This window comes from Elephas maximus, chromosome 2, assembly GCF_024166365.1.
Source record: "Elephas maximus indicus isolate mEleMax1 chromosome 2, mEleMax1 primary haplotype, whole genome shotgun sequence".
In the NCBI taxonomy this organism is placed as follows: Eukaryota; Metazoa; Chordata; class Mammalia; order Proboscidea; family Elephantidae; genus Elephas; species Elephas maximus.
This window is the reverse complement of record NC_064820.1, coordinates 166,009,067-166,036,881: the sequence shown is the minus strand read 5'-3', so window position 1 is coordinate 166,036,881 and position 27,815 is coordinate 166,009,067. Positions and strand designations below refer to the sequence as shown.

The 27,815-nt window shown below is 44.0% G+C and overlaps 1 protein-coding gene across 1 annotated transcript; it reads right to left on the bottom strand.

The window, feature by feature from the left end:
- Positions 1 to 72: 72 nt before the first annotated feature.
- SMIM3 (small integral membrane protein 3) lies at positions 73 to 27,815 on the bottom strand. The gene is made up of 2 exons (XM_049874145.1): positions 27,305 to 27,815; positions 73 to 1,474 (listed from the first exon to the last, which is right to left on the bottom strand). The coding sequence occupies exon 2, from the start codon at positions 1,462 to 1,464 to the stop codon at positions 1,282 to 1,284; it is 183 nt and encodes a 60-aa protein (XP_049730102.1). The 5' UTR covers positions 1,465 to 1,474; positions 27,305 to 27,815; the 3' UTR covers positions 73 to 1,281.

Here is a 27,815-nt window from a genome sequence, read left to right as displayed (position 1 = left end):
CCACAAATTCAGTGGAAACCTTTTACCTGAGTTCCTGGATTCAACAGGTGCTTTTTAAAGAAGGGCCTCAGATGTGCTCATTCCAGTATTTTATTGGAAATTGGTTGTGTACATCAATGAAATTAGATCACAGTAAATGCATTGTTCCACACAATAATATTCTTATATCTGTGCTTTCTTCTTAGATAATTTAATAAATCCCAGGATATTCCTGATTTTGGTATCAAAGGGCTTGACTTGTCCAAAAATCTCTCTATATAAATACACTTGCCATAGCAACTAAATTAGCCATCGTTGTCTTGAGTTGGTTCCGAAGTTCTAGGATCGTTTCTTAAAGATAAGTGTGTATCTTGCATTGGTGGCAGCATGGGTGGGAGGACTGAGGGGCAGACACATTATACAATTGAGCTAATTATAAGAGAAGCTGAGACTGAGGGGACTGCGTTCCTCTGGTGTGGGGAAACACAAAGAGATAAGGACTAGAGATCCCAAAAGCTGGGCAGGGGACTCAATCCCCTGCATTTTTCCAACACTGCTTGAATGCCAAAGGTAACTGAGATGTGAGACCCTAGTTCAAAAAGAAGAAAGCATATCAGCCCATTGCCCCAGCTCCCTTGGCATTGAGAAGAAATGGCAGAGCCTTCCTCCAGGTTGTATAGGGGCAGAGATTCTGGCACAGAGAAGGTCTTGGGGAGTTCCACCCATCTCCCCAACCCTTCGCCCTGCCATGCTGAATTCTCTCCCCTCTGAGAAAACTAGAGAGATTCGCACCTCAAAGAAAAGAACTTTGAGCTATGTGATGCTGGCCCCTTAGAATAAAGACAGAGTGCCCTTTGCTTGGTTTGACCTGAGGGCACTGGAAAAGGCTGCCCTGCTCCAATGTCACTCTCCTCACCACCTTTAAGTCCACCACCAGCAATCAGGTTCTTTGGTTCTTCAAAGCTTCTCAGCACTCATCAGTAACACCTTGTATACGTGTGGTGGCTTGACTGCTCACAAACAGCTTTAACCTCTGTTAAGTCATTTGGTTATCACCCTCTGTGAGGTAGGATGGCCAGGGATCATCATCCTCACTCGAATCATAAGGAACCTGGGGCTCACAGAGTTAGGTACCTTGACCAAACTCACACAGCTGGCCAGTGGCAGAATCAAAACTAGAACTCAGGTTTCCTCTCACATACCCAGCTCCAAAGTCCCTCCTGCTGCTTTTCTGAGAAAGCGGCAGAAGCTGAGGGAGGGGATTCCTGTCCTCATCCCTCACCTAGCCCTCTTGGGAGGTTCTCAGACAGCCCCATTGAGGACAGGGTGAGTCCGCATGCGATAGATGATGACAGCAGTGGCTGGGCACAGCAACAAGGAGGTCATGATGACAATGGTGGCCAGGATGATGAGGACAATGACCCAGATGTCCAAAACGTGCTTGGGGAGCGTAACATCCACAGGTACCTGGCTGACAGCATCCATGTTGCTTCACCTGCGACAGGAAAAGGGAAATCACTGTTGTGCACCTGCTCTCTGTCTCTAGAGTTGAAACTTACTCCAGAGTCAGAAGCTTGAGTCATTTTACCAGCTGTGTGATCTTTAAGGTCCCTTAATCAATAACAATAATGACTTCATTTATTGAGGGCTCCCCATGTGCCAAGGTCCCTGGGTGGCACAAAGGGTTTATGCTCGACTACAAATCTATAGGTTGGTGATTTGAACCCATCCAGTGGCACCATGGAAGAAAGGCTTGGCAATCTGCTTCCATAAAGATTACAGCCAAGAAAATACCATGGGGCAGTTTTACTCTATAACACACAGGGTCGCCATGACTTAAGATCAACTCAACAGCAATGGGTTTGGTTTTTGGTCCTATGTGCCAGGCCCTCTACTAGGCACTTTATGTGTATTAACTCATTAGTCCTCACCTCAACAACCAACCCTATGAGCTAAGGATTACTGTTATCATCCTTATTTTTATTTATGTGTCCTTATCTTCAACGATTTCCATCTTACAAATGAGGACTCCAAGGAAGTGAACCCAGGTCGGTACCATACTACCAGTCCTGTTCCCTCACCTGTAAAATGGGAAATCTATTGTTTTTGGTGCTGGATCCCTGGTCGTGCAACACTTAAGCACTCTAAGGTTTGGTTGCTAACTGAAAGGTTGGGGGTTCAAACCCACCTACCCACTCTGTGGGAAAAAGACCTAGTGATCTGCCCCAGTAAAGATTACAGCCAAGAAAACCTTACGGGGTAGTTCTACTGTCACATGGAGTCCCGAGTCAGAATCAACTTAACGGCACCTAACAACGATATCTTTCCCCTTCTTCTGGTAACAAAATCCTCTTCTGTAGAACCAGTTGCTGTGAGTTGATTCCAACTCACGGTGGCCCCATGTGCGTCAGAGTAGAACTGTGCTCCAGGGTTTTCAGTGGCAGATTTTTTCAGAAAGTAGACCACTAGTCCTTTCTTCTGAGGTGCCTTTGGGTGAATTCGAACTTCCAACCTTTCAGTTAGCAGCACCACCAGGGACTCTCTTTTTGTGCAGACCCTACCTATTCCATGTCATCTAGCTGGGGAACTCACCTGAGCACACGGATGAATATGTGACCTAGGTTTGACCATTAAAAATCTCCAAAATCCTGGCTACATTATAGGGATGGGAAAGTGACCCACGCTAAGTCAACCAAAGTCCTCCCCAGGGCTTTTATGCACAAGCTATTAGGAAAAATGGTTCCTTCTTCTGAGATTGCTAAATTGAAAAGATGTGAGTCTGGAAAAGGATGGGCCTGGGACTATCTTGCCTCATGTGGAGAGAGCTGTCCTAGTCCTAGAACAGGAAAGAGAGATGGAATCTTGATGACCTCATTTGAGCAGCTGAACCTAGCCGAGTCTGAACATCCCACACATATGAGCCAATAAGTCAGTTTTTGTTTAAGCCAGTGTGAATTTGGTTTCTCTCACTTGCAGCTATGAATTCTGATGGGTAAAGATACAATATAGTTGTCCCCAAACTTTTTTGACTCACAGCACCTTTAGTGTCTTAGTAATTTTTCATGGTTCCCTGGGACAAAAGAAACACCTAGCAGTTCTGTTTATTAGGTAGTTAGGTTCAGTATAATAAGTATTTACGTCCTACCAATCTAAAGTTAAAGCTATGAAGTACCTCCAGCTACTAGTTCCCAGAGTTTCCTCTAAAAATGTTAAAGTTCCCACAGCACTGCTCCCTCTCGCCCCCCTCCATCCCCACCCCTAGCTCATCATGGGACCTCAGCACCTGCATGCACTTGGGAACCCCGGGTGTAATACATTCCCTGCCCAGAGGGCACAGGATTGGCACAATCCGCAGTCCCCTCTAGATCTAAGATCTATAATTTCATGGTTTTAGGTCCCAGGCAAAATTCCCAATTTCAGTCCGATTTCCTGCTCTTAACCTGATCACCAACTCTTCTTTTCTATTGCCTTTGGCTTCTGTTTCTGCTCTGTGCACACTGTTGCCACCAAAAGTAAGGTACTGATCACCATACCCAAAGTAGAGCCCTCAAGGTATGCATACACGGATGCTAATGTCTTCCTTGTTTGTTACAGCAACAGACACAAGCCAAGTGTCCGAGAATAGAAAAATAGGGTAGAAGCATGTAGTGGAATACCAGGCAGCGATTTTCATATATTCACTCATCTAGTTCAACAAATACTTGCATAGTGCTTACTACATGCCAAGTATTGTCCCAAGTGCTTTACAAATATTAACTTACTTAATAGCTATTAAAAAGAACAGGTGTAGATCTGGATATCTGATCTGTGAAGAGCTCTAAAATATTTTAAGTAGAAAAAAAAGCAAGGTGAGGGATAGTGTGAATAGGATGATTTCTTTGGTTCAGATTTTGTAAAAGAAGCAGGCAGACAGAGAGATAAGGATATATACGTAATCAAACAAACAAAAAAGACTCTGAGCGGAATCACAAGAAAGTGTTACAGTGGTTACCTTTGGGGAGCTGGACAAGCAGTGGGAGAGGCTTTTACTTTTCATTCTGCATTTTTTTATACTGTTGGAATTTTCTAATCACGAGCATGTATTTTAATTTTTACACCATCTGGGTAGAGGAGAAAATGAGCTTTCTGGGTTTTTACTTTATAATTTTCTATTAAAAAGGAATAAGTGCATATAGAAATTTTACTAATTTTATTTTTGTTGTTGGGAATGTACACAGCAGAACATACACCAACTCAACAATCTCTACGTGTATAATTCGGGGACATCTATTACATTCCTCAAGTTGAGTGACCCTTCTCACCCTCCTTTTCTGAATTGTTCCTCTCCCTTTAACATAAAACTCACTGCCCCCTAAGGTTCCCATTTAATCTTTCGAATTGTTGTTGTCAATTTGATCCCATATAGCAAAATCTGAAGAGTATAATGCTCAAGGCAGAATTTTTTTTTTTTTTTTTTTACTAGTTAAGCTAAACTACCGTCTGGTTTTACAAAGACTTCGGGAGATATTTTTGGTTAAAGTTTAAAGATTTTCTCAGGGCAAGTTTCAAGGGCTCATTCAACCTTCAAGGCTCCAGGAAATCTGGAGTTCATGAAAATCTGAAATTCTGTTCTGCATTTTCCCCCTTTTGATGAGGCTTTTTCTATGGAATCTTTGATCAAAATGTTCAGTAATGGTAGCCAGGCACCATCCAATTCTTCTGGTCTCATGGCAAAAGAGGCAATTGTCCTGGAGACAATTAGCCACACGTTCCATATCCTCCTCTCATTCCTAACTTTCCTTCTTCCTCTGTTGCTCCAGGCAAATGGAGACCGATTGTTGTGCCTTGGATGACCACTTGTGAGCTTCTAAGATCCCAGCCACTAGGCAACGAACTAGGAGGTAGAACAGAAGCACTAAACACATTATTAGGCCAATTAACTGGAATGTCCCATGAAACCATGACCCTAAACCTCCAAAGCAAGAAACCAAATCCCACGTGGTGTTTGGTTACACATAAGCAGCCTCAGCAGCTGCTTTTTTTTTTTTTTGGTCATTGTTGTAAATTTATCACACAACTCTTGCCAATTCAATTTTTACAGGCGTACAACTTATCGAGAGCAGTTACAATAATCAGCTGTGCAACCCTACCCTTAATCAATGCTATTTTTCCATCACTGTAAACCAAAACTCAGTAATCCATAATTGAACCCCTCCCTTTCCCCCTCTCTCCCACCACTAGTAACCACTAATAAACTTTGGTCTCTGTACATTTGTCTTTTCTTGTCTTTTTATATAAGTGAGGTCATACAATATTTGTCCTTTTTTGATTGACTTATTTCACTCAGTATAATGTCTTCAAGTTCCATCCATATTGTAGCATGTATCAAGACTTCAGAGCCTTGGTGGCACAGTGGTTAAGAGCTCAGCTGCTAACCTAAAGGTCGGCAGTTCAAATCCACCAACCACTCCTTGGAAACCCCATGGGGCAGTTCTACTGTGTCCTATAGGGTCGCTATAAGTCAGAATCAACTCAACGGCAATAGGTTTGGTTTTGGTTTATCAAGGCTTCATTTCTCTTACTGGTTGAGTAGTTGTGGTGTAATGGATTGCTCTTTGTGTGGCCTTTCTAGCCATGGTGTTGTAACTCCCACCCAGGTGACGGGGCAGAACTGTGTGATAGGGTAATTGTGGCCCACCAATGGGATTAGTCAGTTTTGCCATCCTGCTGGGCTTGAAATGAGCCACCCCAGAGGCAGGAAAGGGAAGAGCCCATCAAGGAAGGAGAGGCCAGCGGGAGAGACCCATAGGAGACAGCATAGTGAGCATCCCAGCTCACAGAGTGAGAAAGCTGAGTGCCTTCGGGCAGAGACTGGAGCCAGGGAGAAGCCTACACCTGACCCACGAATTTGGGACTTGCCACCCTCTACAACCACATGAGCCATTTCCTTTATACAGTTCCTGAGTTCTGTGAGATCTTACAGCAAATTAGGGAACCCAAAGACAGGAGGGAGAGTACTGAGGGGAGAGAAAGTAGCTGATGTTAGAGATGATGGAGTGGGACAGCAGCTGGCAAAAGCTGGACATTTGGGACATCTTCAACCTCCACCTCATAGGAACCAGCTTTGTTCTGATCCTCATAAAAGAAATTATTGACTTAGTAGTATTCCATTGTATATATTTATCACATTTTTTTTAATCCATTCAACCACTGATAGGCATTTAGGTTGCTTCCATCTTTTGGCTACTGTGAATAGGGCTACAATGAACATTGGTATACAAGTCTCTGTTTGAGTCTCTGCTTTCAAGTACATATATATAATTTTTAAATCAAATAAAATTAGACTATGCAATTGGTGTCACTGAAATGTACATGTGAAAAATGTTGAACTGGTAAAGGTTATGTTATCTATATTTTTACAACAATAAAAAAATTAAGGTAGACTAGATCAGTGGTTATCAAATACCAAGTACCAAGCTGTGCGAATTAGTTCAGGACAGTGTTTTTAAAAAGCTGATTTCTGGGGCCTGTTCGAGACTTACTGAAATAGACTCAAGAGGCGAGGTGAGGGGAGGAAGCCAGGCTTGGGAACCGCTGGACTCCATGATCTCTAAGGTCTCTAGGATCCTTTCTAGAACTGCGATTTGGGAATTGATTGCTAGGTGCTGATAATGTTGACTTTTACCTAAACTCTGTGATTCAAGGTCTGGATTTGTTTTTTTATTTGACAATGCTTTGCAGCCAGGCTGGTCAGATCTGAGCAAGTTTCAGGATGAAAGAGAAGCTCTGGCCAGCTCTCCATGGCCCAGGATTTGCAGGCCGGGGCCTGCAAAGGAGGTATCAGCACAAGCCAGCCCTGCCTCAGCCTTGGAACCTTTGTCACTTCTCCAAGGTCTAAGACACAGAAGCATGAGTCACAGGAGACACACACTGTTAAGAAAAGCCAGGGGTGGGAGAAATTATAGTCTGTGGTCTCCTGATTACATCAACAGCTAGTTTGTTTCAGGCAAAGGAACCCCACAAAAGGCCTTTCCAGTAAATCCATTAACATCAAACAGTCTCTGTGACTCCAAGTGCCAGGAATACATAATCTTCACGGCTGAGTTTCATAAGCAAAACCTGTGATTTACAGGAAGTCGGGTGCCAGGGTTCATCCACAATCAATCACGGAGCATTAAAGCTAGTACCAGCCCTACTTCACAGATGATGAAACTGAGGTCCAGGGGTTCCCCCCAACTGTTATGAATTTAATTGTGCTCCCCAAAAAATATATGTTGAAGTCCTAACCCCTGTATCTGTGAATATGATCCTGTTTTGAAATAGGGTTTTTCTTTGTTATGTTAATGTGTCACATCAGAGTAGTAAAAAAAAACAGTCGCCACTGAGCAGATTCCAACTCATGGACACTCCATGTGTGTCAGGGTAGAACTACGCTTGATAAGGTTTTCAATAGCTAATTTTTTTTTTTAATAATTTTTCTTGTGCTTTAAGTGAAAGTTTACAAATCAAGTCAGTCTCTCACACAAAAACCCATATACACCCTGCTACACGCTCCCAATTACTCTCCCCCTAATGAGACAGCCCGCTCTTTCCCTCCACTCTTTTTTCATGTTCATTTCACCAGCTTCTAACCCCCTCCACCCTCTCATCTCCCCTCCAGGCAGGAGATGCCAACATAATCTCAAGTGTCCACCTGATCCAAGAAGCTCACTCCTCACCAGCATCCCTCTCCAACCCATTGTCCAGTCCAATCCATGTCTGAAGAGTTGGCTTCAGGAATGGTTCCTGTCCTGGGCCAACAGAAGGTCCGGGGGCCATGACCACCAGGGTCCTTCTAGTCTCAGTCAGACCATTAAGTCTGGACTTATGAGAATTTGGGGTCTGCATCCCACTGCTCTCCTGCTCCCTCAGGGGTTCTCTATTGTGTTTCCTATCAGGGCAGTCATTGGTTACAGCCAGGCACGACCTAGTTCTTCTGGTCTCAGGATGATGTAGACTCTGGTTCCTGTGGCCTTTTCTATCTCTTGGGCTCGTAATTGCCTTGTGTCCTTGGTATTCTTCATTCTCCTTTGATCCAGGTGGGTTGAGACCTATTGATGCGTCTTAGATGGCTGCTTGCTTGCATTTAAGACCCCAGACACCACTCTTCAAAGTGGGATGCAGAATGTTTTCGTAATAGATTTTATTATGAATGGCTGATTTATTTTGAAGTAAATTGCCAGGCCTTTCTTCCAAGGAAGGAGCTCTGGTGGAACAGTGGTTAAGCACTTGGCTACTAACCTAAAGGTCAGCAGTTCGAATCCACCAGCCACTTTACAGGAGAAAGACCTGACAATTTGTTTCTGTAAAGATTACAGCCAAGAAAACACTACTGTGCCATATAGGGTCACTATGAGTGGCATAGTTTGTTGTTGTTGTTGTTTTAATACGGTCACTGTGAGTCAAAGGGAGCCCTGGTGGTGTAGTGGTTATGAGCTACACTGCTAACCAAAAGGTATGCAGTTCAAATCCACCAGCTGCTCCTTAGAAGCCCTATGTGGCAGTTCTACTCTGTCTTATAGGGTCACTGTGAGTCAGAATTGACTAGACAGCAATGGGTTTGCGTTTTTTTTTGGTTATGAGTCAGAGAAGAGCCCCGGTGGTACAGTGGTTAAGAGCTCAGTTGCTAACAAAATGGTCAGCAGTTAGAATCCACCAGCCACTCCTTGGAAACTCTATGGGGCAGTTCTACTCCATCCTATAGGGTCACTATGAGTCAGAATTGACTCGATGGCAACAGGTTTGGTTTTTTCTTTTTGGTTTCCTTCCGACGCACCTCTGGGTAAACTTGAGCTGCCAACCCTTTGGTGAGCAGCTGAGCACTTAACCTTTTGCACAACCCCAGGACTCCACAGCAGAGTAGGCTGGGCCCTAAACCTCATGCCTTCTGAATGGTATCTTATAAAGGGGAGTACAGACACAGAGAGAGACACACACAGAGGGAAGACACCATGTGAAGATGGAGACAGATGCATGCACAAGCCCACCTACTGCCAGCAGCTACTAAAAGCTGAAAGAAACAAAAAAGGAATTTCCCCTAGAGCCAATGATCTGAGTTCAAACTTCTGGATTCCTGAACTGCAAGAAAATAAATTTCTGTTCTTTAAAGTCATCCACTTGTGGTATATGTTGTTACGACACCACTAGGAAACTAAGACATCTGCCTTCAAGCCCCCTCCCTTCCAGAATAACTATTCAAATGCATAAATCTGATCATGTCAAGTGCCCCTAACAACAAAAAAAAACATAGCAAACAGATAAATGAAATTTTCAGTAACCTCTGTCCTAGCCTGAACCAATATTACTCTTTCACAAAAGAAATTGTGTATAAAACCCCAATCACTAAAACAGAAGTACAGCTGCTCTAGTGGAAGTGCAGGGAGGGGGTGGGTCCTACCCAGCCAGCCGAAAAAAAAGCCAAACCCATTGCCATCAAGTCAATTCCAACTCACAGCGACCCTAAAGCGACCCAGTAAGCAGGGCAGGATCAATACCCACAGAGGCCCCAAACAGTAGAAATTAAGGTGCCCACCTCCTTCACACATGCAATTTAAATAAAAGCAAATACTAAACTATAATACAAAGAATTTATATGTTATGATGAAATGAAGTACTTTTTCTTATAACTGAAAAATTCTGACAAAATCACTTTTCTCGTGTTCTCTTCTTCTTTTTTTTTTTTTTTTTTGGTGTCCCTGCTTGACACAGCCTGCTTACTTGTTGGTTCAGCATAGCTGCTCAGCTTCCCCTTGACCCATTGGACTGCTCAGAACACAGTATGAAAATCGCAGGTTACGCCGTATTCCAAGGGCCCTTCCAGAGCTACCATTCCAGGACTCCAGGGCTGGCCATAGACATGGTCAGGCGTCAGATGTCACAGGGAGCTCTATTTCCCTGTTTCAATTCTAAAATATGTGTCTCCGATGGCCTCTTCCTCCCCTATGTCATAGGGGTTCCAGTCACTTCTACCCCTCCCTATGAAAGGAAAATTCTGTCCCCCAAATAACAGCTAATTAAACCATATGCTGAGCATCTTTAATTGTATGCCGGGAAGTTTTTCTTGAGAAAAAGCAGGTCTCTAAGCTTCTGCTAGGTGACTTCTGTTTGACCTCAGTTTGCCATCTGGGTGCACTGGTTCCTTGTGAGTGCATAAAACCTTGTTTCTTGGTACATCTAACTGATAATTATAGATCAGTCTGCTTATCGCTTGCTTCTCAGAATTGTTACTTGTTATTTCTGATTAATGGCCCATGTAGGGGTATGATTTGAGTAATTCATATCACAAATTTAGCCCTTACACTGGTAAGAATATGACCTTTTTATGACCACTGGAAGTAAAGCAGCAGTCAGACCTAAACTCCTATCTCCCATGCCATTTTAAACTGGCAAACACTATCTGCTATTTACCTCATTAATGAATAGTAAACTTCGACATATGTTCAATATAAGTTTGTCTAAGAAACTCTTCATTAACATCACACTGACCTGACCAGCAGAGAAGCCACTGATACCAAACACGCCATCCCATCAGCTACAGGTCTTACACACGTCCTGGCTCCTCCTTAGCCCACAGGTGTTAAGCAATTCAATTTAATGAAAAATAGTCAATAATCCAGAAATGACTATTTCGTATCTGTTGAGAATACTGAGTGTATGCGGAAAAAGTGGTAGCTTCTCCATAGTGGAGAACTCATCACATCCCCCACATACTTCGCCTGGTCCAAGGTAGGCAGGAAAGGGGATACCCTGCTATCTGTTTAAGAAACACCAAGTTTTCCTTCTGGAACCATTTCTCTCAAGCAACTAAAAGTTTGTTTCCAAAAAAATGAAAAACGAATCATTGTTATAGCCAATCATATCATACAGCAAAATTTCTAGTTACAGGAGAAATTATATAAATTTTACAACTAGGATTTCCCACAAGTTGGTAGTTACGGAATAAATACAAGGAAACTAGTGTGAGATATCTATCCATCTTTCAACTGTAAGCCTCCAGGGCAGGGAGGGTGGAGGTATTATTTTACAGGTGTGAAAACTAAAGCTGAGAGAAGTTAACCAGCCAGTGATCATAAAGCTAAGTAAAAGTCTGAAGTGGGATTCAAATCCAGGTCTCCCCACCCTATACTTACCATTACACTACAGCTACCTCCAAATAGTCAACAGAGAGCCAGAAGTATGAGCACAAGTATACCATATCCATAGCTCTCTTCTAAGTCTAGGTTAAACTCTTATTGCTTTTGGCCAAAGGCCATTCAAGATTTAGAGAATTAAGGAGAGATACGAAACCCCCAATACTATGGCCCTAAAAACACCCATCTGACCTGGAATTGAAGCCAGTACTGGAGACCACCTTCTAGCCAAACAGCAAGACAAGCCCATAAAATAAACAACACCCAAGAGGAACATGCTCCTTAGAACAACCAATTATATGAGATCAAAAGGACAATATTTGCCCAAAAGCAAAGATAAGAAGGCAGGAGGGGGTAGAAAATCAGGACCAAAGGAAATGGGGAACCCAGGGTGGAAATGGGGAGAGTGCTGACACATTGTGGGGAATGAAGCCAAAGCCACGAAACACTTATGTACAAACTATCAAACGGGAATCTGATTTGCTCTGTGAACTTTCACCTAATTCACAGTAAAAAAAAAAAAAAAAGATATGCCATCTACAAAGATCAGGACTTTCACTTCTGGTAAGTGTCATCTAGACAATTTGGACCAATCCTCTTACTGAGAACTAGACAAGTTTGACAAAAAAAAAAAAATCTGCTTAAAGGCAATGGAGAACTAACAATAAAATGAAGACTCACCAGGCTAAGATCTGGGAAAAGACAGAAATCCAGAGAAAGTGAGCCTGGCATTTGGGGCACCTTTTCTCCTAGAGAAGGTTAGAGACTGAACAGTGTTTCTGACAGACTCAGGGGATTTAGTACATAAAAACTGGAGTCTACAGCTTGACAAAAGAAGGAGGGTACATAATTAAAAAAAAAAACTCTGCACTTTGGGCTTGGACTTCAAAGAGCACCCTTAGTGCTGAGGGTGAACTGGAAATATACCAGTCTTCCCAGAGACTGCAGCCCAGCTTTGAATCATCACAAGCCTTTAAACCGGATTAAGCTTGTCCCAGACCATTAGTGCCTCCAGGCGCCTGGGAGAAGCAAACATACATCCTCTCTAGAAAAAAGAGTATCACCGTAGGCCTCAAATTATTTTTTTAGATACTATGTCTAATACATAATCAAAAATAACCATGAATGCAAAAGACAAGCAGACAAAAAACAGAACCATCAGAAACAAACTACAGGAAAAGACCTAGAAAGGCCCCAGATATTGGAGTTGTCAAAGACTTTAAATAACTGCTTAAGGAGAAAAACAATGTTCATGAAGAAAAACAAATCCAAGACTGAGAATTTTGACAGAGAACTGGAAATGATGAGAAAAGCCACAACAGATTTTTTAAAAGAACCAAATGAAATTCTAGAACTGAAAAAATGCAATAATATAGAAATTTAAAATGCACTGCATGAATTTAACAGATTAGACACAGATGAAAAAAGTTATGGGATATAGGGCAGAAAAAAATATATAAATGAATCAGGGAGAACCAAAAGGATGGAAAATAGAGAAAACAGGATGCATTAGTTTTGTAGCACTGCTGTAATAAATTACCATAAACTAGATGGCTTAAAACAATACAAATTTATTCTCAAAAGTTCTGAACGCCAGAAATCAAGGTGTTGACAGAGCTGCACTCCCTCCAAAGGATCTAGGGGAGCAGACATTCCTTGCCTCTTCCAGCTTCTGGTGGCTCCAGGATGTTCCTTGGGCTGTGCTGCATCATTCCAATTCTGCCTTCTCTTTTATCTCAAAGCTCCCTCTGCCTCGCTCTGATCAGGATACATGTGATTGTATTTAAGGACCACCCAGATAATCCAGGAGAAACTCCTTAACTTAATCACATCTTTGTCACATAAGGTAATATTCACATGTTCCAGGAATTAGGGAATAAATACATCCTTTTTGGGGGGGGCGGGGGCAGGGAAGGTGGGGAGGCGGTCACCATTTACCCCACTATACAGGGTCAGAGACATAGAGGAAACAGTGACACAGAGTCCCCCAAAAAGGAGAGAAGACAGAATGGGACAGAAGCAGTATTAGATAAATAAAGGTTGAGAATTTCCAAAGCTGATGAAAAGCATCCATTTGCAGACTCAAGGAGCCCTATGAACTCCTAACAAGATAAATAAAAAGAAATTCATAGTTAGACACGTTATAGTAAAACTCCTGAAAACTGAAGATAAACATAAAGTGAAAAAAATATCTTTAAATGAAAAACAACCAGAATGACAGCAACTTCTCAATAGAAACAATAGAATCTAGAAAACAGCAGAACGATATCTTTAAAGAGCTGAACAAAAATAAGTAACGAGCATTACAGTCAAAGAAGACATTTTCAGACAAAAACACAGAATTAAATTACTCAATAACAGTAGAAAAATAACAAAGGGAAAAATACAATTAAAGTGTTCTGATTTTCTTGCTGTCTGGGAAATGGAAAAGGAACCAAATAACGTTAGACTTTGTTAAATCAAGGATGCTATTGCAATCTCTAGGGTGGCCATTAAGAGTAGTAAAAGATTACATAACTTCCAAGTTATTGCCCAGGGCAAAAAAAGAGAATGAAAACAACAGCCAACGAAATCTAACAAAAAAAACAGGTGAGCCAAATAGAAAAATGGTAGACTTAAACCCAAACTAACAAAGACTAACAGACTATATATAAAACTAAAACTTCACATACATATATACAAAAATATATCTTTACATACTTTTATAACTTGTCCATACATAAATGCGGAAACCCTGGTGGCATAGTGGTTAAGTGCTATGGCTGCTAACCAAAGGGCCGGCAGTTCCAATCTGCCAGGCGCTCCTCGGAAACTCTATGGGGCAGTTCTACTCTGTCCTATAGGGTCGCTATGAGTCGGAATTGACTTGACGGCACTGGATTTGGTTGGTTTTTGGTATATATAAATGCAAATATACATTTTAAAACACACATGAGGATTTAGAAAGACTGAAAGTAAAGGAATAGCAAAGAAATACCATCTAATCTTGAATTACGTCAACTAGAAGAACTATCTTATCAGACAAAGTAGACGTAAAAGCAAAAAAGTATTACTAGGATACCAGGAAGGGAGAACTATTTTAATTTTTTATGTACTTAATCACAGAACCCTAAGGAGAAATAGAAAATCCACAATTACAATGGGAGATTTCAACACATTGAACGCTCTGATAGAACAGATGTGAAAAATTGGTTGAAGACAAAAGGCAAAGATTTCTTAAACTAAGTGTTCTGTAATAGATGATTTCAAATAAACAAGTACCAAAGTTAAATATAAAAAGTTAAGATTTAAATGATTTTTTCTGTAAATAACTACACATTTATTTAATGGGATTGGGAAAAAATAACCCTGAATAATTACTTTAGAAGGAAAAAAAAAAACATTGCTGTTGAGTTGATTCCAACACATGGCAACACGGGAAGCATAATATATTGCATTTTAAAAATAAGTTAAAAGCAGTATAGTTTTAGTGTAGGGACAGGTAATTTTTAGATGTGATTTCATAAATGAAGTCACTTGACCTACCCAGAAAATAGGGAACCGGTTCTAGCAAGCTCCAGAAAAAAAAAAAACCAAACCTGTTGCCATCGAGTTGCCCCATACAGTTTCCATGGAGCACCTGGTGGATTTGAACTGCGTACCTTTTGGTTGGCAGCCATAGCTCTTAACCACTACGCTACCAGGGCCTCCGAAAACTCCAGAAACAATTTTAAATAGGATATCTACTGGAAGCAACATGGTGGATGGAATTCAACCATAATCTCTGTTCCTCCTCCCCTCGCCCCATGTTATCCCTATGATTAGATTACATTAGATGACAAAGATTAAGGGATTTGACAGATATGAGAAAGACTCCCAATCTGTTGACTTTAATCAAAAGAGAGATTAGCCTGGGTGGGCTTGACTTAATCAGTTACAAGTCCTTTAAGAGAGGGCTTAGCTTTTCTGAAGTCAAAGACTCCCTCTTGCTGGTCATGAAGTAGCAAGACACCATGAGTTCTACAACCATGTTGTTGTTGTTGTTAGGTGCCATCGAGTCGCTTCCGACTCATAGCGACCCGATGCACAACAGAACTTAACACTGGCGGGTCCTGCGTCATCCTTACAATCGTTGTTGTGCTTGAGCTCATTGTTGCAGCCACTGTGTCAATCCACCTCGCTGAGGGTCTTCCTCTTTTCCGCTGACCCTGTACTCTGCCAAGCATGATGTCCTTCTCCAGGGACTCATCTACAACCGTAAGGAAGTTAATTCTGCCAACAACTTGAATGAGCTTAGAACTAAATTCATCCCTAGTTAATCCTCCAGATAAGAATGCAGCCTGGCTGCCATCTTGATTACAGCTTTGTGATACACACAGCAAAGAGCCTAGCTAAGTCGTGCCTGGACTCATGACCCATGGAAACTGTGAGATAACAAATGGGTGTTGTTTTAAGCCACTAAATTTATAGTAATTTGTTAAGCAGCAAGAGAATTCTAATACAGCAATACCATACCTTATTAGGTTTGTTGTGTAGAGACAAAACTTCTATAAACTCATGTTGTACTAGGAATTACACTGAATTTCCTCATTATCTAATTTAAACCACAAAACTTATCCCCCATTTAGAGATGAGGGAAATGATGGCCAAAGAAAAGAAACAACTTGTCCAAGGACACACAACAAGCTAATGGCAGAACTGCAAGTAGAACTCAAGCCTCCTAATTTTTGGTGCTCTTTCCAATTCCATCACCATCCTGCTTGAGATGGGAGCTAGGGAAAGAGAGTAGGGTGTTAGGTTGGAGAAAGTGGTGGGAGAGAATAAAATCGCTTGCTGCCAAGTTGACTCCAACTCATGGCAACCCCGTATGTGCCAAAGTAGAACTGTGCTCCACAGCATTTTCAATGGTTGGTTTTCTAGAAGTAGATCACTAGGCCTTTCTTCCAAGGTGCCTCTGGGTGGAGTCCAACCTCCAGCCTTTCAGTTAGCAGCCGAGCGCATTAGCAGTTTGCACCACCCAGGGACTCCAATAGAGAAAAAGCTGATGTAAACAGTGAGGGCTGGGCAAGTTTCTTGACTATGTCTTTGCTATCCAAAACCCAGGAGCAGCGGGGGGCCGGGGAGAGGGGAAAAGCGGTTGAGGTGCTGAGCCCTAAGGAACTTCGTGAAAACATGGGGCAGGTAGTATTACAGGACCAACACATACACACCAGATACATTTTAAAAAAAAAAAGGAACAAAGGCAAACAAATTTCCCATCAGAATCACTGATATATGTAATTCCACCCTTTGCATCTCATTCCTTTGGCTTAAGGCCCAAATGCAAATAAATCTACTGAAGAAGGTAATAGGTAAGCCTTCAAAGTTATTTATTCCTCACCATGGGTGAGAACATCAGAGACAGAAGGAGAGACGCTGGAATCCTACTTGCAGTGGGAGATTCCACCACATAGGGAAAAACACACATGTATAGAGGAGGGGTTGGGAAAGGGATGGCAGAAACAACTTCGTCTTGGTTCCAACTCTGCCCTAGCGCTGGTTTTACCCAACCCAGCTCACTTCTGTTTCTCTGCCACGGAATGCCCTCCCTCCCTAGTGACAAGTTGTTGTCGTTGTTGTTGTTAGTTGCCATCAAGTCAGTGCCAGCTGTGGCTACCCCCATTGCGTACCGTAGAACTGCACTCCCTAGGGTTTTCCAGGTTGTGATCTTTTGGAAGAAGATTGCCAGGTATGTCTTCCACAGCACCTCTGGGTGGATCTGAACCACCAACCTTTCAGCTAGTAGTCAGTTGCATGCTTAACCATTCGCACTACCCAGGGACTCATTCAGTGGTATACCAAAAACCAAATCCACTGCCGTTGAGTCCAACTCACAGCAGCCCTATAGGTCAGAGCAGAGCTGCCCCATAGGGTTTCTAAGACTAATCTTTACAGAAGCAGACTGCCTGCCACATCCTTCATGCAGCAGATAGTGGGTTCGAACCGCCAACCTTTCAGTTAGCAGCTAAGCACTTTTACCACTGCGTCATCAGGACTCCTTATCCAGTGGCATAGGTACTTAATAAACGTTTCTTAAATCTAAAAATCCCTAAGCTCCTATGCTCCAGCAAGGCCATGGAAACTCTTCTGAGAGGAGAAAATATTTGGAAACAGCAGGGAATGTGGAAAAATTCTTTCCTTTACACTCACACTACAGAGTAGTGTTAAAAGCCCATTTGCTCTGAGGCCAGTCTGCTTGGATTTAAATGTGGCTCTACCACTTTTTAGCTGCGCAACCTCAATTACTTAAAACTTCCTTATGCTTCCATTTCCTCTGCTGGAAACAAAAACAAAAATAGGAAAATAATAGCTTCTATCTCAGAGGGTAAGGAGCCCTGGTGGCACAGTGGTTAAGCACTCGGCTACTAACCGAAAGGTTGGTGGTTCGAACCCACCAGCTGCTCCACAGGAGAAAAATGCAGCAATCTGCTTTCATAAAGATTTACAGCCTTGGAAACCCTATGGGGCAGTTCTAATCTGTCCTATAGGGTCCTTGAGTCAGAATAGACTTGACTGCAGAGGGTTATCTCAGGGGGTTGGGATGACTATGTAAGATAATCACACACAGTACTTGGCAGTGTCCTGACACACAGTACCAAAAACCAAACCCATTGCCCACAAGTCAATTCCGGCTTACAGTGACCCTACAGGACACAGTAGAACTGCCTCATAGGGTTTCCGAGGAGCAGCTGATAGATTCGAACTACCAGCCTTTTGGGTAGCAGCCAAACACGTAATCACTGCACCAGCAGGATCTGACACACAGTAAGTACTCTACAAATGTCTGTTGTTGTTATTGTTATCAGTCATTGGCTGTAGGAACTCACTGACCTAAGTAAATATCTTCCCCTCCTTCAGCCACAGTCTGTTAGCATCCCAGACTTGAACATGTCTTTACTTTTTGAACAAAGAGGATCAACCCATGTTAATGATTTTTTTAAATCAACCAGCAGAGTGACTGATTAAACTGACCCATTCATCCCGTCCAAGTATGAAACTGGGATAGTTAACAATTCAGTCTAATTCGGTAAACACAGCTCTGTGCTTACCTGGGGATCGGGAGGGGGTTTAGAGATAGAAATAAATACAGTGCTTGCCCTTAAGACGCTCAGTCTTGTCTGGAGAAAACACACACACACTCTAATTGCAATAATTAATTACAATAAAAAAAAATTTTTTCAATCAAGCTGTTAAAGTGCTACACGAGAAGTACAAGCCACATGCTACTAGAGATGAGGAAAGAAGTCGAAGGAGCATGGACTAGGGTTAAGAGGATCTCAATTTGAATTCCACCTTCCATCCTTACTAGAGGTGTGACCTTCAACAAATTACCTAAAATCCCTAAACCTCAGTCTTAGCAGCAGTTCGAACCAGGGCTTCGAACCAGTTCATTCCGGTTCACCCCTGAGAAATTTTCATTTCTGACAAGTTCCCAGTCAATGCCAATGATTCCACCCCAGATATACTGGATCAGAATCTACATTTTAACACCTTCTTATGTCATCACCTAGGGGATCTTGTTAAAATGTAGGAGTGGAATCACATGCGTCAGCTAAAAACTTCTTAGAAATGCAAATTTCTCAGCAGAGGTTCAAACCAGAATGAACCAGTTGGAAGACCTGGTTCAAACCCACCTTTTCTCCTGTAAAGATTTCTGCCTAGAAAACCCTATGAGGCAGGTCTCCTCTGTTACACAGGGTGGCTATGAGTCAGAATCAACTCCACAGCACACAGCAACAATAACAAAAGCAGTAAAGTGAGACAATATGTAAAGAGACCTGGAACACAGTGTTGTTATGTACTGTAAAGTCAATTTTCGACTCATAACAACCCCACATGACACAGTAAAACTGCCCCATAGAGTTTTCTAGGCTGTAATCTTTTACAGGAACAGATTGCCAGGTCTTTCCTCTGCAGAGCAGCTGGGTGGGTTTGAGCCCCCAACCTTTTGGTTAGCAGCCAAGTGCTTAAACATTGTGCCAGGAGGGCAGGAACATAGTAAACTACAAAAAAAAACCAAACCCATTGCCATCAAATCCATTTCAACTCATAGCAACCCTAGAGGACAGAGTAGAACTGCCCCATAAGGTTTCCAAGGAGCAGTTGATGAATTTGAACTGCCGACCTTTTAGTTGGCAACCAAGCTCTTAACCACTACACCACCAGGGAACATAGTAGATACTCAAAAAACATTAGTCCTCATGCCTTTGTTTCTACTGAGGCAGGATAGAAGACTTCATAAAGAAGGAGGTCTCAGATGTGGGTTTTGAAGGTTAAGCAGGAGTTCAAAAGGAAGAAATGAGGGGGAAAGCAGAATGAGCAGAACAGATGTCATCAACGAACCCCACAGGTGGGTTGGGCAAGTGGCTTAACCTTTTTGAGCTTCAGTTTCCTCATTTGTAAAACGGGGATAATAATAACTAATAATAGTAGCTACTTCACTGGATTCCCCCAGGAGTTAAATGAGCTAATGTGTGTATGGCACTTAGCACAGTGCCTAATATACAGTAAGGACTTCATAAATACTAAACTGAGCTAGTGAATACACATAGCTCCTAAGTTCAAAAAGAGTTCAGAGGCCCCACCACTAGTTAAGGCATCATGACTTCTCTGTGTCTGACCTAGGAAACCGCAGCGGTAAGTTTCTAAAACAAATAGCCTTTGTTGGCCTGTTCCCTGGGCAAATTTAACCTTCCACCGGAAATGTACACCCTCACCACCTGAGCTGCAGCTAACAGTTAACTTTTGAGAGATTGCCAATGGTTTACTGATGAAGAAGGCAATAAAATAAATGACTTCCTGCTGGCAGGCCAGCGTAATTATCCTAAAGTAAGAGAAAGGCAGATAGAAGCAGGTGGTTTTCTGCAGGTGTGGCCTCAGTCCAGCGCTGCAAGAGTTCTGAGCAGACAGTGCAGTTGCTGTTTCCTTCCCACCAGAGGCAAAGGCCAGGGCGCGAGTAGCTAGAACCAGCTCTGAGTCACGATGCTGGGGGTGTCTGAAGATTCATCACTCTTCAAGCACGTTACAGAATGTGAGCAAAGAGGCTGACAGTTCCCAGGGTAGAGGACTCAGGAGTCAACCACCGTCACCCACCTTCTAGGACCTCTTCTTATGGCTGCACCCTCAGACGGAGAGTGGAACTGTCAGGAACAAATGGAGCATTTAGGCCAGACAGACAGAGTGGGCAATTCAGGTACCAAAAAGGGGCCCCAGTGGCCACCTAGAAGCCTGGGCAACTAATGACCTGCATCACAAGCCTTGGTCCCACTTCAAGACTTTTATGCTTGCTGCTGTTCCCTCCTCCTTAAACGTTCATCTTCCTTTTCAATATCCAGTGTCTCAATGTTCATGATCTCAACTTTTATGACACCTCCTTAGAAAACCCTTCCTGGACACTCCCTCTTCAAATTACCACCCTAATCTACCAGCAATCCTGTCTCATACCTTGTTTTCTTTTATCATACAGTTTTCATAAAGTAAAATGAGCTCATTTGTTTCTTTGGTTGGTTTTTTGGGCCATCTTTGCCCACTCAAATACAAGCCCAAAATGAGCGGAAGCCTCATCTCTTGTCTATTGCTGTATCCTTAGCACCTATTACTGTGCGTGGCACACAGAAAGTGCCCGATAAATAGAAGGTCAGTGAAGGAATGAATACCGACAGACTGAGGAACTTCACATTTAAACTCAACTCCTGGAACTTAGTTGGGGGAGGAGCTGCAGAGAGAATCCTCATCTCTATAGAAATCCCAATGTCCCTGAAAGTCAACAACCCTATCTCCAAAATAAAATGACATCCTCTGATTTGATGGTTATCTAGGCTCTCCATACACTCAGTAAGGATTAGGGGGGCCTCTTTCTTTCACAGCCTACCCTATATGCACCAGTCAGAGGAGGGCTGGCCTTTCAAAATGAAGTCCTCTGGCATTCCCTCTCACTTGCTTGCCTGGGCTGGTGAGGCCAAATCAAGTTTAGGTTCCCTGGGCTCATGAGCTGCATACTGAGGTGGGTGTGTGAAGGTGGGGCTGCTGCCCAGGGTGTAATCTTTCTTTCTTTGTTCTCAGAAAAGAACAGAGGCTGATAAAAAGGGGAGGGGGGCGGTTGGGTTTCTTATGCCAAGTCCTGTATGAGAAGGCCAACCTGGCCTCACATTTACCCTTGGGAAACAGTTCTCCTATTGTATAATAATGCGCCTCAAACATTTACCAACCCAGCACAGAATCCACTTTACCAGGGACCTTTGTTCCAAAGAAAGGCCCAGAGGAAGGAATCGACAGGACACAAATTATCAAAAATATGAAATGAATCAAACTGGAAGCCCTTCCAATGATCCAAGGTCCCTGAGGAGAGCTCTGTTCTCTGTTCTCTTGCCCCTATTCCTCCAGCTGGCCCCTGTCTCATGCAAAAATCCCAACAGGCTAAAGATTTGTTCCCTGATGGAGTTTCTATCTGCTGTACTGTGAATGGAAAAACACTAGGATATTTCAAAGAGATCAGAACACAGCCAGAGCTGTTCAAGACAGCATGTACCATCCAACCCAGCCAATCACAGAGTCTTAGAAATCAACAGAGCCAGGAGAGGAGAAAACCCAGGCCAAATCCACAGCATCTTGTTCCAGCTACGACCATCCATCATTGTTACTTGCTGTGACTAAGTGCCTGCTGTGTCTGGGCTGACAAAGGAGACTCCCCATGAGATGGGCTGTTGGGAGGCTCAGTGGTACAGGCTTAAAGAGCTTTGGGGCAATGCTACCCCTGCTTCACAGTGTGATCCTGAACAAGTCAGTCTCCAAAAGCAGCCCTCACTGTGTATGGTAGGCAGAACAATGGCCCCCCAAATGTATCCAGGTCCTTCCTATTCCCTGTGAATATGAAAAGGGACGAATGACTCAGAGGGCGGAGCCATGAGAACAGAGGCAAAAGTTAAGGACTTTGAGATGCAGAGATGAGCCTGGATTATCCAGGAGTCCTTAAAAGTAGAAGAGGAAGGCAGAAGAATGGATCAACAAGAGGTGACATGAGAAGAACTCGACTTACTGTCTTGGCTTTGAAGATGGAGGAAGGGAGCTGAGTCAAGGAATGTGGCAGCCGGTAGAAACAGGAATGGCCCTCAGTTAACAGCAAGCAAGATAACAGGGACCTTGGTCTTACACCTTCAACAAACTGAATTCTGCCAACAACCCAAATAAGCAGGAGTCCCTGGGTGGCACAAACAGTTAAACAATTGGCTACTAACCAAAAATCTGGTGGTTCGAACTCCCCCAGAGGCACCTCGGAAAAAAGCCCTAGGGATCTGTTTCTGAAAGGTCACCGCTATGAAAACCCCATGCAGCACAGTTCTACCCTGCAACACATAGGATTGCCATGAGTCAGAATCAACTCAAAGGCAACTGTTCTGGTTTTGGTCTGCATTCTCACCTAGAGTCACCAGAAAGGACGGCAGTCCTGCCAACATCTTGATTTTAGACTGATGGGGCCCGTACCGGTCTTTTGACCTACAGAACCATAGGATGATAAACGTGTTTTGTTTTAAGCCACTGGGTTTGTGGTAATTTGTTATGGCAGCAATAGAAAACTAATGCACTGTGTGATCTGAACAAGTCACTCTTTCAAATTGGGCCTCAGCTTTCTCATCAGTCATTTGGGGAGGGTAGACAAGGTGATCTCTAAGGGTCTGGCCAGCTCTCACCCTACCTTCCCCCCAGTGGCCTGTCCCCAGTTTTAGCATGGTCTTGGGTTGAAGACTCCTAAAAAGAAAAATAGAACAGTGTGAGGGGAGGAGATAACTCATTTAAAAAAACGCCCCAAGCTGTTTCCTATGATGCCACCCAGGACACTGACAAAGAAAGGCCTCCTGTTTTGCCACTTGCTATTTGCTTGATCATCTGCAGAGAAATGAAGTGGCAAGTCTCTGGGACAGCAAGATAAAAGCTGCATGATGAACCGTAGAGGCTGTCCAGAGGGCTGACTAGAGAAGAGTTCTCAGGCCTTGTGGAAGTGAGGTGCGAAGTACTGATTATCGATGTCTGCCTGGGGCAAGGGACAAGGAGTAGTGACAAGTGTGCCAGATGTGTGTCATCACTGAAACTGATTTGGGGGCCCCAGTTTATTTTTCTCTCTCTCTTCTTCTGCCTCCTCCATTTCATTCTCCCCTGTCCTATGTAGTGGATCATCAGCAATTCACATGCCCCATCAGCCAATCAGAGTTCAAATCAACAAAATAGGGAAGATGTATTTATACACAGTTTGTCATACTGTGGTGGCTTGTGTGTTACTGTGATGCTGGAAGCTATGCCACTGGTATTTCTAATACAAGTAGGGTCGCCCATGATGGACAGGTTTCAGTGGAGCTTCCAGACTAGGAAGAAAGGCCTAGCAACCTCCAAAAATCAGTCAAAGAAAACCCTATGGATCACAACAGAATTGTCCGATACGGTGTTGGAAGATGAGTCCCCTAAGTTGGAAGGCTCTCAAAACACACAGTACTCTCAAAAATGGACTTGGGCATACCAGCAATCATGAAGATGGAGCAGGACCCGGCAACATTTCATCCTGTTGTACATGGGGTCATCACGAGTCAGAGCTGATTAGACAGCGACTAACAATAACCACAATCTACACACTACTTAGCGATTCAGAGTACACAGTTTAGTCACTGATTCTGTCTTCCTGTTTTTTATAAGACAAATAATTATAACTCTGACCTGTTTTATCCCTTGTCTGGCTACCTAATTCTTAGCCTTTACTCCTACATATACTCCAGTATCTCTTGAGGTTCACCTTGTGGTTCCCTAGTGAGTTAGAACGATACTAGGGTCCCTTGTGATGCACTAGTCCCTAGTGGCTGTCAAATTCTCACTTAACTTAAACACAGGTCATCCTGTAAGTAAGCGACAGAGGCAACATCTGAACCCAGATCCCCGAATTCCAATGAAGTTCAGAGCACAGGTTCTGGAGCCAGGTTACCTGGGTCCAAATTACAGCTCTGCCACTACCTGTGTGATCATGGGTGAGTAACTTACCCTCTCTGGACCTCAGTTTCCTCATCTATAAAAAGGAGGCGATTATCGTACTTATGCTTTAGGATTAAACCAAAAACCAAACCCACTGCCCTTGAGCCAATTCTGACTCACAGCGACTCTATAGAACAGAGTAAAACTGGCCCATAGAGTTTCCAAGGAGTGCCTGGTGGATTCAAACTGCTGACCTTTTGGTTAGCAGCCACAGAACTTAACCACTACCACCACCAGGGTTTCCCCTTTAGGATTAACCAAAAAAACCAAACCCATTGCCGTCAAGTCAATTCTGACCCATAGCAACCCTAAAGGACAGAGGAGAGCTGCCCCACAGAGTTTCCAAGGAGCACCTGGTGAATCTGAACTGCTGACCCTTTGGTTAGCATTCATAGCACTTAACCACTACACCACCAGGGTTCCCCCCCTTTAGGATTAACTCATTTAGTCTTTACTAACCCCTTTAGGATTAGTAAAAACTAAATGAGTTAAAATATGTAAAATGCCTTGAATAGTGTCTAGCTCACAGTAAGCACTCAATAATTGTGAAATATGATTACTATTACATCATTCAGGTTACCTGGATTGTCAAAGTGGGAGATGCAGACTGTGCTAATGACAACATTTATTCTAATGACAACACTTGAGTGTGAGTGAAAAAAAAAAAACAAAAGCAAGCAAACCAGTTGCCATCAGTGAACTCCAACTCACGGCGACCCCATGTGCGTCAGAGTAGAACTACACTTCATAGGTTTTCAAAGCTTTGACCTTTTGGAAGCAAATCGCCAGGCCTTTCTTCCAAGGCACCTCTGGGTGAGTGCAACTGCCAACCGTCGGATTAGCAGTTGAGTACTTAACTGTTTGCACCACTCAGGGACTCCATGAATGTGAGTACATGTGCATATCTTTGATATCATTGCCAGTAGTGGCAGTGTAAGACAGGCCAAGATAAAGATCTTTTTTCGAAACTTACTTGAATTGTAAACTTTCACTTAAAGCACAATAAAAAAAAAAAAAAAAGGTCTTGTTTCCTTGGAGATATCTTCTTTGTATGCTGCAATCCACAGAGAAGAAAAAGAAGCAAGTTTTTTAAGCAAGGGTCATAATGTGGCTGAGAAAGCATCTGAGGCTGTGACCTCCTTAATCTGTCACAGTATCCGAACTGGGCTATTCCCAACCACAGGCCCCCAGAGTCTCTAGTTTGGTTTGTGTCTCAGACACTTCACCACAGCTCAGTGATTCACAGGCTGTGCCAGGGAGGGGAATCCCCTGACCTTTCCGCATGGGGCCCACCACCCAGAGGTCAGATTTGATGGAACATGACTCGTAACCCTGAGACAGCTGGAGACAGGAGCTTGCTGCCGGAGAAGCGCTTCCTCTAGGCTTCTTTCTTTGTCACTGTAGAAATACATGATGTCCTGAAGCTCCGCGGGGCTGTCTTGTGTGTGCTCAGAGGGGTGCTGAGTGGTCTGCACAATCCAAGGAGCACATCAAGTGGGCTCAACCACAGATAGACTTACATATATGTTCCACCCCCATTTCCTCATCTTACAGGTGGGATGGTGAGGTCAGAGAGGGGAAATGCCTCAGAGGTCTCCTGACTCCAGGGGAAATGTTCTTCCCGCACCCAGGCTAATCAGGCATTCACAGTGACTTCCTGACTGTTTACCGACTGCAGGTACCATGGGTTATAGCAGATACAGAGGTGATGTTCAAGAAACCTTTGACAGTCAACCAGTTGAGTGGCCTCCACCACTACACCTGGAGCTTTCAGGAGTTTAGTATTCACTGTCTATAGACAATGAGAAGGTCCCTGGGAGGTACAAATGGTTTGCACTTGGCTGCTAACCAAATCCAGCAGGACCGAGGGAGAAAGGCCTGGTAATCTGCCTCTGTAAAGATTACAGCCAAGAAAACCCTATGGAGTTCAGTTCTACTCTAACACATGAGATCTCCTAAGTAGGAACCAACTTGACAGCAACAGGTTTGGTTCCAGTTTTAGAAACAGCAAAGTTCTGGGAGGTACAAACTGTTGATGTGCTCAGCTACTAACCAGAAGGTTGGTGGTTTGAACTGATCCAGAGGTGCCGGGGTAAAAAGGCCTGGCGATCTGCTTCTGAAAGGTCACAGCCTTGAAAACTGGATGCAGCAGTTCTGCTCTTGCAGCACACGGAGTCGCCATGAGTCAGAACCGACTCAACGGCAACTATGCAGCAAAAAACAAGTGAAGCTGCCATGATTAAGAACCCAGCCTGGCCACTCTCAGTAAAAATGGCCACCCCTGACTTTCATGGAGCACATCTTTCACTCTAGTTAAACATGTATTGAGTGTACACTATTTGCCAGGCCCTGTGTGGAATGCTGAAGATGCCTCAGAGATCAGGACAGATAAATAGTCCCTATTCTCAAGGAATTTACATGTTTGTGAAGGAGGAATGGAGTACAAGAAAATACCACAATTCCAACAATTAAATTATAAGTGAAGAGACAGATACCCCAGAGGAGGAGGGAGCTTGGAAGGAAGGTTTCTCTCCAAGATACTTTTCACACTCCCTTTCTAATTTGCGTTCTGTACACAAAGGTCTTCTCCTTTCCACGTATGGGGAAACGAGGATCGGAGATGCGATGCTCAAATAGCCACAGAGCCAGGGCTGGAACTCCTCACTCCAGACTCCAAACTCCTGGCTCCCTCTACGCGGGGCTGTGAGGACAGATAATCCGCTGCTCTGAGCGGCACAAAGACTCCAACTCCCAGGGCACCACCCAGGCGGGTGTCTCGGGCCGGGGAGCTGAGATCTGACGCCCTGCCTGGAGAGCAAAAAGGTGGCAGAGCGTCTTGGAGGAGGGGGCGCGCTTCCCGACAAGGCAGAAGTAGGGAAGCCGGAGAAAAGTACGTCTCGGTGTGTGTGGGCTTACTCACCAAACTCCGGCCTCCCTGGAGGCCCAAGGTAGCTGGAACTTAGGGGCTAAGAGCGAGAGAAAAGGGGGGAAAAGGAGGGAGCGGGAAATGCAAAAGTGAGGAAGGGGTAGAAATGGGGAGAAGAGAGGGCGAAAAGAGCACTGGGGTAAAAGCACGAGGATTTGGTCCCGAGTCCGTACAGCTCCGCTCAGCCGGAGCCCCACAAACGATACCGGACGATCCCACTCACCCTAGAGCCACAGGACTGTTTTAAACCCCGCGGGTCCCTCCGCAGTCGGATCGCGACAGGTCCGCGGAAAGTTCCAGGGGCGGGGACCGCCCGCGCGTTTCTCGAGGCCCCCCGGACAGCACCGGCTCCAGCAGCGGGAAACAGCCCCTAGTCCAGGAACCCCAGCCCCTACCAGCGCCCAGACCGTGGCCGGGCTCCTCCGAGCCCCGGGTATGCGGGAGCGCGCAGGCGAGCGCGGGACGCACGGCTCCCGACTGGGCGCGCTCCCCTCGAGTGGCTTAGGAATGCGCGGCTGCCAGGAACCGCCCCGGAAAGCCGGGCCCCGGGTCCGGGTAAACCGTGCTCAGCTCCTCCCCTGACTTCCCCGCGGGTTGGGAGGAAGAAAGCGGCCAGCTAGGAAAAGAAAGCGAAAAGTCTCGGGTTCACCTCTCACTCTCCCCAGACTCGCCGTGTGGCCTTGGGCAAGCGGTTTTGCCTCTCAGAGTCTCCGCTCTTTGTGTTGTAAACCGAT

What these genes read in the sequence shown, in the direction of transcription:
- SMIM3 (XM_049874145.1), bottom strand. Translation starts at nt 1,464, where the DNA reads ATGGATGCTGTCAGCCAGGTACCTGTGGATGTTACGCTCCCCAAGCAC.